Here is an 18471-nt window from a genome sequence, read left to right as displayed (position 1 = left end):
TGTGTGTGTGTGTGTGTGTGTGCATGCGTCGCGCGCGTGTGTGTGTGTGTGTGTGCGCAGCGCATAGCGCGCGTGTGTGCATTACGTGTGTGTGTGTGTGTGTGTGTGTGTGTGTGTGTGTGTGTGTGTGCGAGTGCGAGTGTGTTTGTGTCTATAGAGGGGGTGATGGGTGTCAGCCATCACATACATTAAACGTGAGCTCATAAGGACATGGCATCCCTCTCACCTTTATCAGGTTCATCTGAACGGTGAGGGGAGGCAAGGAGAGCTTTCTGTTTCAGATTACACTCTCCTTTCCTGTTCCTTTCCTGTTTTAATATTTTAATACAAGACACCCGTGTGTTGGTGAGTGTCTCTCTGTGTGTGTTTGTATGTGTGTGTGTGTGTGTCGGTGGTGTGTGTGTGTGTGCAAGAGAGTGTTTGTAGATCTGTGTATCTGTGAGATAGAATTCTGCGAGAATTTCTATATGTGTTCAGTGTGTTTAGGTCTCTGTGTGTGTGTGTGTGTGTGTGTGTGTGTGTGTGTGTGTGTGTGTGTGTGTGTGTGTGTGTATGTGTGTGTGTGTGTGTGTGTGTGTGTGTGTGCGTGCGTGCGTGTGTGTGTGTGTGTATGTGTGTGTGTGTGTGTGTGTGTGTGTGCGTGTGTGTGTGTGTGGGAGCGTGTGTGTGTGTGTGTGTGTGTGTGTGTGTGTGTGTGTGTGTGTGTGTGTGTGTGTGTGCGTGTGTGCGTGCGCGCGTGTGTGTGTGTGTGTGTGTGTGTGTGTGTGTGTGTGTGTGTCTGTTCTGCTATTGAGCCCTCCACAGAGGCGCAGGCAGGTGAATCTGAGAGAGGCTGCGCGTCTCTGTTTCACCCTTGAGTGTGTGCCGGGGCTGATAAGGGTGGCTAATACCCCTTGGACCGGCCACTCCGGTTACACCTCTGATAAAAACAGAAAACTAATCCTGACGGGGTGTGTATGTGTTTTTGTGTGTGTATATATGTGATTTATTTTTTTTTTTTTTTTTGGGCAAGAAGATAAGAAGATTGAAGACAAAAATATAAGAAGATTGATAAATATATCAATATGAAGCATAAGGAATATGAGACTACCACTGTGCTTGTATGTTTATGTACAGATATGCAATTACCGTGTGTACGTCTGTGTGTATGATAACCTCTCTCTCTCTCTCTCTCTCTCTCTCTGTGTGTGTGTGTGCATGTGTGCGTGTGTGCGTCATCTATCAGTACTCTATTGAAGACACACCAATAAGTGAAGTAAGGCCTGAAGATAGATTAACATCTGGATCAATATGTTTCTATTAAGATGTGTGTCTGGTGTTCCTGTGTATAGTATATGTCTATGCCTATTCACTTGGTTGTGTGTGTGTGTGTGTTTGTGTGTATGTGTGTGTGTGTGTGTGTGTGTGTGTGTGTGTGTGTGCGTGTGTGTGTGTGTGTGTGTGTGTGTGTGTGTGTGCGTGTGTTGTACCCCAGCTGAGGAGGCGCTGGTCTCCTTCTTGGCCACGGCTGCCTGATACATGGCGAGTCTCTCCTTCACTGAGACGCCCTCTGTCTCTGGGTCTCCGTTCCTTTGGACAGTGTCTTCTGCGTCCCTGGTTACAGCAGTGCTGCCTGCAGCTAAAACACACACACACACACACACACACACACACACACACACACACACGCACACACACACACACTCTCACAGACCACAGACACACAAACACACACAGACACACACAATTAGAGCATATATATGTCATCCAATTAGTTATAATTAGGAGACTTTCATTAAATTATCTAATGCCTCATCTAATCACATTGTTGTGTTTTCTTCTACCAGCCACTACACAAAAGATGAGGCATTTACACCTCACACATTTATTAAATAGTAGAAAGGTTAATTTGATGCTGTGGGTGTGTTAAGGGTATACAAATGGGCTTTACCCACAGATACAGTGCGTGGGATTGTCACTTGATATTTGCTATGGGTCACAGTCTCCCGGTATCGTGAATAAAGCTGCAGTCTCACACCAGTTATCTTGGAGTAATTTTGACCACAATGCTTTAATGAAACCTGAATCTGCTAGGACTATATTTGCTATATGAAGCTAAGCTACCACAAACTTTGCCACTGACAGCGGATTACCAGGGTAAGAAAATATGGAAAACTGTAACCTTTTCTCCTCACACAAACACATCACAGACATTCACACACATATGCACACAAACTCATCAACACCATGTCTCACAGGTTTAAATCTGATTAACTAACTGACAGAAGCTCAGTGGGTTAATCCTACATGTCAACCATTCATGTCAAGACTGGTCATCACAACATAGACTTGTCTTAGAGTTGACCTTTTCTCATCGCCATGCAATAGTCACACACACACACACATACACACATAAACTCATACACACTCAAAGACAAAATGTCCAAAATTAAATGGTATTTCACATTTTTCAATGTTTTTACAAAGTGTTTACTCTACTCAGTTCAACAAACAAAAACATCCTTGACAGGATTAAAGTGACTTATTACCTTTTTTGTAAAGCGGTAAGAGGTGCACAGCTTGTCCTCATATTGTCAGTAAGAATTAATTATGAATTATTCAGAATTAATAATGGAAAATTGTGTTTCCCTTTATGCCTCTGTGGCTGCTTGCAATTCACACTCATAATGAAAGATTTGTAGCATGTTAACAGAAGCAGAAATAAAAGGCAAACCACAGTGCCCTCGCCCTGAGAATAACACTTATCTTCGCAGTTAATAGAAATAGTTTAATTGCTAAATGGCTTTTTTATTAAGGCATTATCCACCACCACCTGTATCAATCCTGAGAAACCCGAAAGCGCTGCGTCCAGATCTATAGTTTCTCGCCTTGTGTTTTGTTTTTATTCAGATGCAGAATAAAATATGTGTAGTGAAATTGAGTGAATGATGATCTCTAAATAATTATTCCGTATATTATTCCATTTGAAACACTACAGCTTTTTCACTAGTCATCCACTCTACTGTGACTGTTAAAAAAGAAAGAAATGTAATTTCTTAAAAACAATGTGAAATGTCTGTAAAAGCAATTTATCGAATTGTGTTTTTTCATCATTGGTATCAAGGCAATCTTAAAATGAAACACACACTTCCTTAGGGTGACTTCCACAGCTACCTGTCTGAGCATGGCTGATATACTATGAGCCGAGCTGTGTAAGTTACAGACCATGACAACGTTAAATGGCTGTTTAACGGAGAACAGTGTGAGAGAGAAGGTGAGGGTGAGAGGGTTGAAGTATATCACTGTGTCATCAGGAGGAGGTGTTTCAGGAGGACTGTCATCAGGCAGGCACTTCTGGAAGCCATGTGACTCAACGATGTTCCCCGAAACACCAATATTAGCTCCTCAAATATGGAGAACATGCTGAGGTAAACTTAGCAGAGACAGAGAGAGAGAGACCGAGAGAGAGAGAGAGAGAGAGAGAGAGAGAGAGAGAGTGGTAGAGAAAGGAGGATCACTTGGGAATGGAGGGAGAGTGAAACCTAGAGATGGTGAAGAGAGAGAAAGCGAGAGAAAAAGAGAGACAGAGAGGAGTGGTAGAGAAAAGAGGATCACTTGAGAATGGAGGGAGAGTGAAACCTAGAGATGGTGAAGAGAGAGAAAGCGAGAGAAAAAGAGAGACAGAGAGGAGTGGTAGAGAAAAGAGGATCACTTGAGAATGGAGGGAGAGTGAAACCTAGAGATGGTGAAGAGAGAGAAAGCGAGAGAAAAAGAGAGACAGAGAGGAGTGGTAGAGAAAAGAGGATCACTTGAGAATGGAGGGAGAGTGAAACCTAGAGATGGGTGAGAGAAGGGGAATGGAGAGAGACAGCGATAGAGAGAGAGTGCGATGGAGTGATATAGAGAGACATCGATAGAGAGAGAGTGCGATGGAGTGATATAGAGAGACATCGATAGAGAGAGAGTGCGATGGAGTGATATAGAGAGACATCGATAGAGAGAGAGTGCGATGGAGTGATATAGAGAGACATCGATAGAGAGAGAGTGCGATGGAGTGATAGAGAGAGACAAGGGGGAAGACAGGGAGCAAGGGAACGAGTGGTCAGCAGTGAAGAGCAGCCGCCCAAAATAACAGGGATTTTATGTGCTGCTCGCCGCTTGCTCAACTGGACACCCTACACCTGAGGTCAGACGTAACCAAACGCTCTTCAAATAGAGCAGGAGTGCAAGAGGGATAATGCACTCGTTCATCACCGAGGAATGACAGAACATCACGTCACGTCACGTTACTGCTGACTGACGGGTAGATAGATGGATGGATGGATGGATGGATGGAATGATAGAAAGATGGATGGACAAATGGATGCACTGACCTCCACATACCAGGGAGAAAATAAAAGCATGAGAACATGAGAACAATCCCATGATGTCTGTGAGGCTGAGCACGGGCACACACTCACACACACATTTACACACACACACACACACACACACACACGCACTGAAAAATAAAACCAGCCTTATTTTAGAGCCAGGCATTCACAGAGTCATGTTCCCTAAAGGGAAGTGTGTATCGGTGTGTGTATCGGTGTGTGTGTGTGTGTGTGTGTGTGTGTGTGTGTGTGTGTGTGTGTGTGTGTGTGTGTGTGTGTGTGTGTGTGTGTGTGTGTGTGTGTGTGTGAGATAAGATTGCATGAAACAGGAAGTATTCAGTCTTCAGTTGTGAGAATTACATTTCCACTGGGCCTTCTTTAATCCTTCAGCAGCCTAAAGCAGGTTCAGCCACACGTTCAGCCAAATGTTTCTCTGCTCACAACTAAACACATTCATACAAATATGCTACAAATCAAATCAAACACACATCAAACACTCAAAAAAACAAATCAAATGCTGGTCTAAACCCCTTTAATCTATTAGAGCTTGCTTCATCTGGTGCCAAATCATTTTTCATTTTCAAAAACTTCAGCAAACCTCCAGACGCCTCTCTCTCTCCCTCTCAGCCCCCCTTGCCAGAGCTCCATTATGTAAAAAGAAGAGGCTGCTTCAAATGCCTCAGTGGCTAAACTGGGCTACGAGTGCGACGCTGCAGCCGTTTTAGGTTTTGGGTTATCGCCTCGTCTCTGCAGGCTCCGGAGCAAAGGCCTCTGTGGTATGCGGCTCAATAGCACGACGGCGTTACTACCCGAAGCTTTACTGTACCGCCGCTGTGCCGCTGGACGCTAGACGCGAGGGCCCGCGAGCACAAACAACACACTCTGTGGTATGCGGGGCCTCCGCGACTCAGCGGCTATATGCAGCACGGCCCCCCTCGGCCACCAGATAGCCTATAATAAGGCACTGCAGGACTCCCTCAGGCTACGGTGGCTTGGGAGGGACATTAGGACCATAAGGAGAAGAGAGTATGAGGCCCTTTCGTGCAGCTGTGTTTTTTTACTTTGTTTTGTGCTGTGCTGGATTAACTTTTCAACTTTATTTTGTTCAGGTCTTTCTTTCTTTCATCTGCCATTTTGTACAATTTATTTGTCTGTCTTTTCCACTCTCATTCTGCCTTTCTTGGGATTTGTCTTGTTTTCTCTTTCAACTGGCTTGTAGAATAACAGACGCTGGAGTTTTTCAACAGAGATCAGGCACAGGTTCAAGCACACTGCAAAAAGCTGTCTAAGTAAATAGCAATTCAGTGAACTACTTAATGCAGATCTGAAGACCAAATTAAGACAATGTAAGTGAATCTTTCACAATTTGAGGCTGTGTGGGCTGATAAATCATTTAGGGAGATGAGTTTCTGTCGACTACGGCTCTTGTAGCTTAATTAGTAGACAAAGGTGCTCAGAGCATTTAAGGTCTTTTGCTGATTAAATATACACCTGACTAAATGAATGGATGTAAATGTGAGATTCGCTGCAGTTCACTGTGAGTAAGCATGCCTTCTCTCGTCCTACTTCAGATTCTCAGAGTAAATCACAGTCATTACTACACCTTCCATGTGTGTGTCACACACACACAGAGACACACACACATACACACACACACACACAGCCAGCCCACCCCCACATGCACTCAACCTCCTATTATGTAACCATGGCGATCACAATGACCAACCGCCTCGTTAAAAGACACTTTACCTGCCTGCATGCAAAGTCCTGAAGAGTCCTACACCCACATACCCCTCCCTTACACACACACTCTTACTCTCTCACACACACATACACACACGCACACACACTCAATGTCCTGGAGAGCCAATCTCAGAATAACATGCCCTATTGCATCCCTCCGCGGGCACACACACACACACACACACACACACACACACACACACACACACACACACACACACACACACACACACACACACACACACACACACACACACACACACACACACACACACAGAGGTGTGATGGAGTGGTGTGGGCAAAGATCTAATTTAACACTCCCTCCAAATAGAAACCCTGCTATTAAAATTAACCTTCATTTATCCCAATGCGCTCCCGAGTTTGGTGCTGCTGTCCAGAGACGACTGCCCAGGCCAATGGGCCTCTGGCTCCAAACCAGTCATTTTGATTAAATGACGAAGGCTTGAGTGATGGACTGAGAGAAAGACTGAACGCCGTTTTCAACCCATCCTCACATTTAAAAGAGAGTTCAAACCCAGCCACGTGCACCCACATACACCTATATACTCACATACACCTATACACTCACACACACACACACACACACACACACACACACACACACACACACACACACACACACACACACACACCTCCGCTTACCTCCAACAATGGTTCCCTGTCAGCGTCACCAGGACGGTAAGAATCCCACCAGGAGTCGCTAGTCCGCCCCCTAAACCTGCAGGCCCTTCTGCCCGATGTCTGAGCTCCAGTCTCAGAGTGTGTTCGACTGACCGCGTGCGTTCCCAATCCCCGCGTATGTATGGACGTGTGTGTGTGTGTGGGTGGAGACCAGCTCCAGACAACTCTTCGCACCTCAATGTCTGTGGCAGATGGGGACAGCTGACTTTATTTTAAACCCCCCACCCCTTGTAAAGCTACTGGGGGGACGAATTGACGAGAGAGCGAGAGAGAGAGAGAGAGAGAGAGAGAGAGAGAGAGAAAGAGAGAGAGATAGAGATAGCAAGGGTGAATGGTGAAGGGTTGGGGGGGTGTAGTCAAGGGGCTTTTTTTAGAGGGTTCCCAACATGCCCGCAACCTGAGGTCAGTGAGACGCAGAGACAGACGAACTGACCGGGAGGGGAGCTTAGTAACAGGAACCCCCTTGTCAAGACAAAATAGACCCATGAATCAGTTCAGCTCAGAACCAGCTTTGACCTCATTCTTTAATTCAACACGCCACTAGAAAGTCACACTCTGAGTTTAGTCATACATACATACACAGTAGCAAAATAACACGCCATGCTATGGTATGTGTCCCATTTTAGAGCACTAAAATCTAAAATGGGAGTTGATGAGACGTAGGCGCTTATGTGTAAGAAAACCATTTAGCCTCTCTAAGCCTATAGGTGCTAAACAGACATGTCCTTGTCATACGACTAGACTCACAACATGACAAAAGTGGTGAAAGTCCAAGGTGAGTGTGTTTGTATTTGTGTGTGTCTATTTGCTTGTCTGTTTGTGTGTGCACATGTACATGTGTGTAGTATGTAATGTGTATGCGTGTGGGTATGGGTATTTTGGAACTATTGTAGAAACTTCAACAGAGTTCCAGTCGTGACGAGAAATACTGATGGATGGCCTTCCAATATAAGAAATCAGCCTCCCCCTCTCTCTCTCTCTCACACACACACACACACACACACACACACACACACACACACACACACACACACACACACTCACTCACTCACACACACAAACACACACTCACACTTTTCTTTGACCAATCAATTTCCTTTTTTTTGTCAGCATGGAACTCAACCAACTTCAAAGGAACCCAAGAGAAGCCTCAATAAATGACAAACTGCGTGAAGTTCCTAAATCTACATTACTGAATGACGAAGAGGTTTGAAAGTGTGGCATCACATTACCGTAGTTATGTTTGGCTTCTGTAACCCAAACTGATAATATACCAGAGAGTGGATTCTCTGAATGCTTACATCCAGGTTATAAATGCTTGCCTACCTGTGATCATCCGTCACCGTTTCAACAGGAGGGGTATGAGCTCATATATTAAACTGACAGGCAGTAGATTTTCTGTGTTGAGTTATAGGGACACAAACATCTCAGGGAATAAACACGAGTGTGTTTTTACTTCTCTTCTCTGGAAGCTCTACGAGATCTACTGTATCCTTGATGGGATTTCAGCGTAGTGGGGCCTGGAGATGCCCGTAGTTGGGAAAAATGACATGTTTTCTTTTCTTTCTTGTTTTTCCTTTTTGGATTTTGAGGTGTTGAGTTGGGTCTGGGAGGATTACTGCACTGAGTGTCTCACACATCTCCAAACAAGGGGGGTAGATTTCCACCAAAGATAAACAGCAGACAGAAGCGTCTCAGAGGATTTTGACTGGAGAAATGTCTTGTCAGTTGCCTCTCTACCTCTCTCTCTCTCTCTCTCTCTCTCTGTCACTTGCTCAGTCAGTCAGACTATTTCTCTCTCTCTCTCCTTTTCACCTTCTCTCTCTACCTCTTGCTCATTCATTCCCACTTTGTCACCCTCTTTCGGTCTCTCTCTCTTTCCCCTCCTTCCTCTTCAGAGTGTGCCTTAGTTGCATCATGCGTTCCGATTAGCCTTACGCAACACTCCGAACTGGGGACGTAACTCATGACTTACGACGCGCAACCTTAGCATGCCTCACCATCCCCTCCACGACCCTGGGCAGGGGCCACGTTCTCTATGTCACTGGACTCCCCCTGTCTTAACCAGCCAAGGCAGGATAGTACTGGACAGTATGTAATGCGTCTTAAAGGTGACGTTTTTTTTTTTTTTGGGGTGAGCAAAAGGAATAGGAATAGGATTGAAAACACTTCTACCTGAATTGGCAAACTGGCAATAATCGCGTAACTAATTCTGTTGTGCATCTGATGCTGATAAAGACAGTGAGACGAGACCCCATCACTTCTGTCAGGATGGGTCTTCAGCGATCTCTGGTGATTGGTATTACCATGTTTTGAATGAGTAATGCTCCCTACCTCTACCCCCAATAGATTTCAATGCAGTGTATCTTCAAACAAACATGTTTTAAGCCAGAAAACTAAAGTCAGGGTCAAGTGTTTTGCTACACGACAACCCAGTTTTTTTAGACAGTAACAAGGGTGATAGAGTATTATTCTGGTAACCTGAACATCGACCCCAATCTGGAAAGAATGGCAGGCAACCACAGAACAGAGTCTAAAGGCTCTTTCTCACATGAATCCTGTTTAAATCGCAGTCGTGGCTACACACAGGCTTTAAATAATCCTGAGAGAAGTAATGAGTTTGAGGTTTCTGATATTAGCGTAGCAATTGGCTTTCTCAAACCCACAAATCAATCGGCTTGTGTTCTCACTGCAGCCGTGCGAGAAGAAAAGCGTGTATCGTACTAGGTCGCAGAAGGAGTGATTCCTTAGTCAACTTTAGTGTGTTGACTTCATTCTCACATCAGACCCTATCGTTTAAATTAGCAATAGAAACTTAGGTTTCACCTTGTGTGAGAATGAGCAAAGCAAAAGAGCTCTGATGAATCACATGATCAGCCACAGCCTTTATTTAAAGGTCACAGCTTTTTTGGCCCTCCCTGCTACTTGTAACCATGTATACAGTCCTGTAAAAAGCCCTCACCACGCCGCAACCCACCTCAGTTTCCGAGAACATAGTCCTCATCCGCCCCCGACAACCACCTCCCCTGTCACCACAAACTGCACACAGCCCTGCGCAGGAGAGCTTGCCCCTCTGATCTGACCTGATCGGATGGGATGGGATCGATGAGAAGTTTGCATTAATGAGGACCTATCTGATGAGGCTGGGGATCTCCAGACACCAAGCACACAGTCTCTCTCTCTCTCTCTCCCTCCCTCTCTCTCTCTCTTTCTTTCTCACTCTCTCACATTCTCTCCATCTCTCTCTCTCTCTGCCTCTCTCATTCACTCGCAAGCACACAGGGTCTCTCTCTCTCTCTCTCTCTCTCTCTCTGCCTCTCTGTAAGTTATCTGTGATTCTCTCTATCACTCTGCCTCTCTCTTTTGCTCTGTCTGTATGTTATCTAAGACTTTCTCTCTTTCTCTCCCTCCCTCCCTTCTTCCCCTGGGGCCATGTAATCCTCTCTGGCCGGGGACTCGGGCTTCCTCCCTGGGTAGGAATAAATAACTCATCTCCAGCAGCCTGGGCCTCCAGCCTCCACAAGTCTCCACAGGTGAGTGTCATCCATTATGCACGCTCAGTAGGAACCAAAGGCAGGCTACCAACACCAACAGCACCACCACCAACATCACCACCACCACCAGACAGGGGGACCAGAGAGCAGAGAGCCTCTGCTTAGGAGGTTAAACGATATATGCAGCGCCTCTGGACGAGAAGCAACAGAGAGTAAAGAGAGGAAGAGAGGGAGACAGACAACATATGTAGAGAGATAGACAGGTAGATCAGGAAAGACAGATACAGACAGACAGGCATCCACTGCGTAACAATTTGGCCCTGTTTTGTGGATAATCCCCCCTACTGTACAGATAGATAGATAGATAGATAGATAGATAGATAGATAGATAGATAGATAGATAGATAGATGGATAGAGGGAGAATGAGAGACAGAGAGAGCTGTTCTGTTCAAACAGGACTGCCAGTCTGTCTGTCTGGAGTTCACTGGCTGATTGAGTCTGTACATGTGTGCTACTGCTATGAGTACGCCACTCTCAACATACTAATGAGCTGCTGTCTGGCACAACACTTACTGACTGCAGCTGCATCTGTGTGTGTGTGTGTGTGTGTGTGTGTGTGTGTGTGTGTGTGTACCCTGGCAAACACAGATAATGCCTCTTAAATTAAAACATGGATTCTCAAACTCTCCGTCTCATACCTAATCTCTTTCCCTCTCTCTCCTTTTCTCTCTCTATTACAGACACAGACACAGACACAGACACACACACACACACACACACACACACACACACACACACACACACAAACACACACACACACAGACAGACACATACACACACACACACACACACACACAGAGACACATACACACACACACACACACACACACAGACACACACACACACACACAAAGAAACTAAAATTAATGTACACAGATATGGAATGAGATAGGAAAGGGGAAGTGCATTGGCAGTAATATTGTCATAATCAGTCATACCTGAGACCGCTCTAACACACTGAAAATGGTGTCTCTTAATGGGAGCTGCATAAGATCTAGATGTGAGCCACATAAGATCTGGCTCAGTTGAGGCCAAGATCTGGGCTTGGGTCTGCTGTTTTTGTTATTTCAGTCTGACGCACATGAGAACAAATTATGCAAAGCAAAGACAAGACACACACACACACACACACACAAAAACACAAACACAAACACACACACACACACACACACATGCATCAAACACAGTATGCAACCGAAAATGAGGTCTCACCACCGAGCCTGAGAAACTCTTCAGACTCAATTTCAAAACCATATCACTCTCACACACTCCTCAATCAGCTGACCTACAGGTGCCTGTTGCCCCAGGGCAAGCAATCACAGACGAGGCTTCTGAGAATGATCTGGGCCAAATCTGGCCCAAAACGGTCCGGGGTTTGCTGCTATTTGAGTTCAGCCTCACACACACAAGCATTCAGTGCATGCAGTCCAACACGGTATGGAACCGAAGATGAGGTGTGAGAACTGGACAGAAGAGACACTTCAGACTCCATTTCAGAAACATATCGCATACGCAGTCCACATAGTCATCGTCATATGACTCGCAAGTGTGGGCTCAAAACAGCAATACACCAATACACACACACACACACACACACACACACACACACACACACACACACACCAAGACCCATACACACTGAGAATCGTCTGGTTTTACTAGCATGTTAACAAGGTGGTCTATTTAAAAGCTGCTGCAACCAGATTAGAAAATGAGGTATCAGTGTCGGCACGTCTGTGTGTGTTTGTGTTACGTGTCACATTGTCTCATGTTTGTCATGTCTGTATGTATACTATACACTGAGTGTGTGTGTGTGTGTGTGTGTGTGTGTGTGTGTGTGTGTGTGTGTGTGTGTGTGTGTGTGTGTGTGTGTGTGTGTGTGTGTACAAGGCGCGTGCGTGCGTGGCATAAGGCGATGCGCTCGCAAGTGTGGTCTGTCCTTAGAGACCTCACAGTCCTTCTATTCTGTTCACATTAAAAAGAGCACCACTCATTCAAACCAACTACGTGTCACGTTGTCTCATGTTTGCCATGTCTGTATGTATACTATACACTGAGTGTGTATGTGTGTGTGTGTGTGTGTGTGTGTGTGTGTGTGTGTGTGTGTGTGTGTGGTCTGTCCTTAGAGACCTCACAGTCCTTCTATTCTGTTCACATTAAAAAAGAGCACCACTCATTCAAACCAACTGTCAGAATCTTACTACAGGCACTTGTCAAAGCTTGCAGAATAACAATAAGAATACCTGTAAAAAGTGCAAAGTCAGTCTATGAGCAAAGTTCTTGTGCATGAACTAACAGTATCATGTGGCATGAGACAGCTTTTAGTTGACCCACCGCTGTTTGTGCTTGGGATCTTTCTCGTGGTATTACATTTGCAAATAGATTTTTGCATAGTTAGTAAACAAGCTTTATTTAGAATATAGACTTGACCAGCATTTAAATGAAGGATCCCACATGTGTTTTAAGAGAAATACATCCTGCTTTTGAATAGTGTGTGTTAGCTGCTGATCATATCACATTGTCATAGTGTATCACCCTATCCTTCAATATTAACACCCCTCCAGGAAGTATTAATGTATTCCTTTAAAGAGCCAACCAATCAGCAGGGATGGCAGGTGGGGACTTGAGGGTGATTCAGCACGCCAGGCTACTGGTTTCACATGGCTTTGGCACCCTCGGGAAACCCTGTCCAGACTATGCTAATCGGGATTGTTTGTCTGTGTCACTTTGGTCTCTCTGATTTGTTTATGTCGCCAGGAAGCCTACTGCCTGTTGGGAATGCCATTTCCTATTTTGGCTGGAACTGATAACATCACATGTTAATATCCTATTTATTACATTTTCATTTTCAATTTGTCTGTGTTTACCATCACAGTCACTCATAAAATCCATTAAAAAGTAGTCAATAATGAAATTGATTGGATACATATGAACATCTTATCCTATATCAGCGTCTGCCTGATTTCAATGTACTGTATCTTGCCTAACCATGATTAGTAGGTCTCTGCTCAGCCTTATCTGATAATACAATAGATTTGTAGAGACATATAAACTCAAATACGCATCTGTTCCACACCACCACACCAAAGTGAAGACAGGGAACAGAGACTAACACACACACACACATACACACACACACACACACACACACACACATACACACACATACACACACATACACACACACACACACACACACACACACACACACACACACACACACACACACACACACACACACACACACACACACACACACACACACAAACACACATGCGCTGATAGATACATATACTGTTATATCTAGGACCTGATCTAATGTTGAAATACAGCATAGAGGAACTAAAAACCACAGTGGACATCAGCAGAAGCCTGTCAGTCAAAAATTGTTAACTAACCAGGCTGCGGCACTTCACTTCATTACACTTCACTTCCTTAAAAAGACAAATTTCACATTCATAAAATCTTTATTACCGTATTATGAAAAACACTTCCTAAATGCATATGCAAAACTCATCTGTATTAAAGAACAACAAATGAAATGATCTATTAAAACGACATAACCCACTATTAGTAGCCTACCTAGAGGCATCAGCTGAGGTCACCTAACACTTTTGTGCGCAGGGCTCAGTGCCTAAAGACAGGGACCATTTCTGTGGCTGAAAAGATCAGACATTTTTGAAGTGTCATTTATAACTGCTTATTTTCAAATCTAAAGCTCGGCCTGGCCTCAAGCTGACCTCAGGCACAGTGCCTGAAAAGTTGAAGCCCTGAGGGCTACTCAGGGTTGTCTACGCTAGTTAATGGAAACAGGTCTGTTTGAAAACAGCCAGATAACAGGAGCTATTGGTGCAGCACAAGCAATCAGTCACTACATAGCAGACAACTTTGTGAACATTTTGGTGCACCAGTGCTAGTCGCACCTGTGATCATCAGTGCAGTGTGTGTGTGTGTGTGTGTGTGTGTGTGTCGTACTCACAGGAATTGAGCTCCTGATTGGTGGACATCCTGTCGGTGCTTGATCCCTCGATCGTCAGGTCCCGTGGTGGAGTGTGGGAATGAGCTGCTGTCCCTCGCCGGGGACTGAGTGAGCCTTTGACTTCCTGTTTGTGAGTGTGTGTGTGTGTGTGTGTGTAAGAGAGAGAGAAAGAGAGATGTGAGCAAATGAACGGAGACACCTATGACCTCCCACGGGGGGGAGGAGTCAGAAAAAACACCAGGTCCGACCCACACACGTGTCCAAACGCATTTAAGCACATTTGCAAACACAAACACGCGTACGTGCACACACACACACACACACAAACACACACACACACACACACACCACAGACATTTGTTGAGTGAAATATTATCTCATTTCAACATGTGCAAACACATGCACAGTGGTAGAGAGAACCACCTGACAGATTTGCAAACAGACACAGAGCACACACACATGCACACACACTGCATACACACACACACACACACACACACATAACACTTTCACCGTGAGCTGAAGCTATCATACATAACACCATGCCCCAAACATGGTCAGATTGAAAGTAACATTGAGCTCTTTGCACCTTCAAAATAGACATCTTACATCCTGTTCTCTCATGTGTGCACATGAGGGGGAAAGTGTCAGGTAGTGCATGATGAAAATGCTCTGTTTGTGAGTGTGTGTGTGTGTGTGTGTGTGTGTGTGTGTGTGTCTGTGTGTGTGTGTTCTTTCATAGTTTCACATATCTTTGTGTGAAAGTCAAAAACAAATCTGTGTAACCTCTGTATGTATATTCAGGTATCGCGTATGTGTATGCTTGTGTGGTGTGTGTGTGTGTGTGTGTGTGTTTGTGTGTGTGTGTGTGTGTGTGTGTGTGTGCAATGCGTGTGTGTGTGCAATGCGTGCGTGTACTTGTCTGCGAGTGTTTGTGCCAGTTCTAGCTGGCTGGCACAAGCACAGGTGACCTTGAAACAACCATCCAAAGGAAAAGTACACAAATTAATATAACAAAGTGCTCTCTCTCCTTCCCTTCACCCCTCTCTCTCCCCCTCTCTCTCACACACTTTGCCTGTCTCTTCCTGCTTCTCTCTCTTTTTGTCACTCAACCATGGTCACAAATTCACTGACACATTCACATACACACACACCCACACATACCCACATACCCACACACTGTGTTACATCTAGGACATCACGTCATGATCTGAAACTTTATGGAGGAACTAAAAACCACAGTGGACATTCACGGTGAACTAAAAACCACAGTGGACATTCATGACGAACTACTTTCATTGTGACTTCTCACCTTCCTTAAAATCACTAGGCCACACACACTTGAAACTCCTATTGCCGCATTATAAGAGACGCCTCCGATCTCACCCACTCATGGTCACCCACTCAGGGTCACACATAAGTCTTATCATCTCAATAACAACAGATACTTTTGTACATGATACAAAATGAAGTGCAAATGCGCTGCAACTGCACACCCTTTCTTTCCTTCTCTCTCTCCCTCTCTCGGTCTCTCTTGCTCTCTTTCCTCTCTCTCTCTCTATCTCTCCAAGATCGTTTACAGGAACGAGTCAACTTCGGCTGCATTTGATCACAATCGGCACTGACAACAAGGCAAGTGCACACGTCCTAGCACTACTGTAGAGATGCTTAGACTACTGGAAACTTTTTTGCTCTTAGCACAGCTACCAGCCATCTATGCTGATTACAACAACGCTATATATAAGTTTGGAGACAATGAGACAGAGAGAGAGGAAAAAGAGAGAGAAAGAGAGAGAGAGAGACAGACAGAGAGAGAAAGAGAAAGGGAGAGACAGACAGAGAGAGAGAGAAAGGGAGAGAAAGAGAGAGAGAGATACAGAAAGAGAGAGATAGACAAAGAGAGAGAGAGAAAGGGAGAGACAGAGAGGGGCTCTGGTGCGTCGTCAGCCTGCTTTAGACTCTGCTTGCTGCACCTCTCTCGCTGCCTCGCCTGCTCAGTGGGGAGCAAACACACCTCTGTGTTGTTTTCCTAAAATATTTGCAAATCAAATCGGCATCCCTGCAGCGTTTCCACGACAATAGTCCCCTGAGGGGACCATGTGACGACGGAAATGACAGGGAGCGCAGCTTGATGTGTACACACACACACACACACACACACACACACACACACACACACACACACACACACACACACACACACACACACACAGAGAGTAGACCACCCAAACAACTTTAAACCTACTACTTAAAATGGTGCAAAAACAGTTATAGAAAACCACAAAATCTGTCATAGGTAGATATCACAGAGGTTTCCAAGGCCTCCTGCGGTGTCTGGACTGTACAACGTCAACTATTTGCATCTCTCGCCTCATTCTGTTTTCTCTCTTTCTCACATGCTCTCTCTCTGTCTGTCTGTCTCTCTCTCTCTCTCTCTCTCTCTCTCTCTCGCTCTATCACAGAAGGGGGCATCTCTCACTGTTTTTTCTCTTTCTCATATGTAGACAAAACAGGAAACAGAAAGTGAAGCTTGATGAGTCCAGGAAACAGGTTGTAGTGCCCTCCAATGAGTCACTTAATGGGGAGACCTCGGGGGCTTAAAAGAGATTCTTATGTTTTATTCAAGTTGAAGTAGAATTAAGTTCATTGTAGTTAATAATGTGATTTCAAAAACCTCTCATGACAAAACAAGAATATGACGAACTAAAGAAGTAGTACATCCACTCAACAGTTACTTCAGTCACACAATCTACAGTATCAACCAAACAATCAATGGACCATATGCATGGAAGGCTCTTAAGAGGCTCTTTTATTTCCAAAGGGAGCGTCAGCTGTGTTGTAACAGCATTTTCTGTTATATTCTGCTCCTTACATCTTCACTCCGACACTGAATATGTTGTTGCCCAATAATAACAATGTTGGCATAAATCATTCTACATCGTAATGGGCTGATTCACAACACCCAACCGGGTAGACACTAATTACATTAACAATAGCGGCGGCTACAACACACCTGGCTCCACCGGAAACAAATGAGCAGGATAAAGAGCTTTCCGTGGACAAACCGAATTGAAAACTATATACCTGCTGGTGTCTCAAAACTTTCCAACAACCCAAAGCTTCCTTTGTCTGCCCGTGCCTCTTACTAATTAGCACAGGTAAACCATTTAACTCTTTGTGCTCCACCGAGGCCACAAGATCATCACCTAGCCATCAGGGGTCATTACCTGAACAAATGTTCATGAATATGTCATTTCATCTTCCTAACTGGACTGGTTTATGGTTTCAGATCTAAGTCCCTTACAAAACAGATATTATTCAAATCAGTGTGTGTGTGTGTGTGTGTGCGTGTGTGTGTGTGTCTATTTAGACCATTTGATCTATTTATAGTGAGATGTGATGTACCTGCACATGTTGAGATGTTTGTATGTCATTATTTTTCATATCATATTGTCAGTTCTGATGTCTGATTGATGTTTTGTGCCATTTCAACCATTTCTGTTTTATTTGTTTAAGAAACCATGGAAGGGTTTACAGGAAAGATACGACCCAGCCTCCTTTGCACAGAGCCCAGCATTGAAGTTTGCCATTTATTTCTGCTGGGGACTTTGTGGATGTTCCTGTGCCTGAGGGTGTAGCCTCTGCCAAATTGCTAAATGATCGGAGTCATTTAATAACACTGGAAGCAGGTTGGTCTGGGCCCACCTCAAGCAGACATTTCATTTAGTTTAATAACATCAGCACCAATGCCCGCAGTAGTACAACATCAGTCATCTGAGGTGTGTGTGTGTGCGTGTGTGTGTAATGTGCTTCTGTGTATGTGTGTGTGTAATTTGTTTGTGTGTGTGTGTGTTTGCGGTATTTTTCAGCAGTCTGTCCACTCTTTGACACCAGGCTAAAGATGTAATCAGACTTTCCTGCTGAACACCTGATTCATTCAACCTGCGTATGTGTGTGTGTGTACGTGCTTCACCATGCTCTGTGTGTGTGTGTGTGTGTCTGTGAGTATGTGCGTTTGTGTGTTCTAGTGTACTCTCTATGTTTGTATTTTTGCATACGTGCATATGTCTGTGTGTGTGTGTATGTGTGTGTGTGTGTGTTATTCAAGGATTCATACATCTCTACTTCCAGTAACTAAGG

General features: G+C 44.6%; 1 protein-coding gene and 1 long non-coding RNA gene across 5 annotated transcripts in view; one reads left to right on the top strand and one right to left on the bottom strand.

The window, feature by feature from the left end:
* The window catches only part of xirp2a (xin actin binding repeat containing 2a), a 52868-nt gene that overhangs the window by 17940 nt on the left and 16457 nt on the right, over nt 1-18471 (bottom strand). The window contains exons 2-3 of one of the 4 annotated variants that reach the window (XM_048234407.1): nt 14332-14455; nt 1470-1618 (exon numbers count right to left, since the gene is read on the bottom strand). In XM_048234407.1, the coding sequence (XP_048090364.1) occupies nt 1470-1618; nt 14332-14455 (273 nt within the window). Of the gene's footprint in view, nt 1-1469; nt 1619-6758; nt 6999-14331; nt 14456-18471 lie in introns of those variants that run through there. The other 3 variants (XM_048234408.1, XM_048234409.1, XM_048234410.1) reach the window with 3 other exon arrangements.
* Nucleotides 17792-18471, top strand: part of LOC125288228 — a 5012-nt gene continuing 4332 nt past the window's right edge. The window contains exon 1 of the long non-coding RNA XR_007192467.1: nt 17792-18020. This is a non-coding gene — a long non-coding RNA (uncharacterized LOC125288228). The remainder of the gene's footprint in view (nt 18021-18471) is intronic.

The sequence above is a fragment of the Alosa alosa genome, chromosome 23, assembly GCF_017589495.1.
Source record: "Alosa alosa isolate M-15738 ecotype Scorff River chromosome 23, AALO_Geno_1.1, whole genome shotgun sequence".
Taxonomy (NCBI): Eukaryota; Metazoa; Chordata; class Actinopteri; order Clupeiformes; family Clupeidae; genus Alosa; species Alosa alosa.
This window is presented reverse-complemented; position numbering and strand designations above follow the sequence as displayed.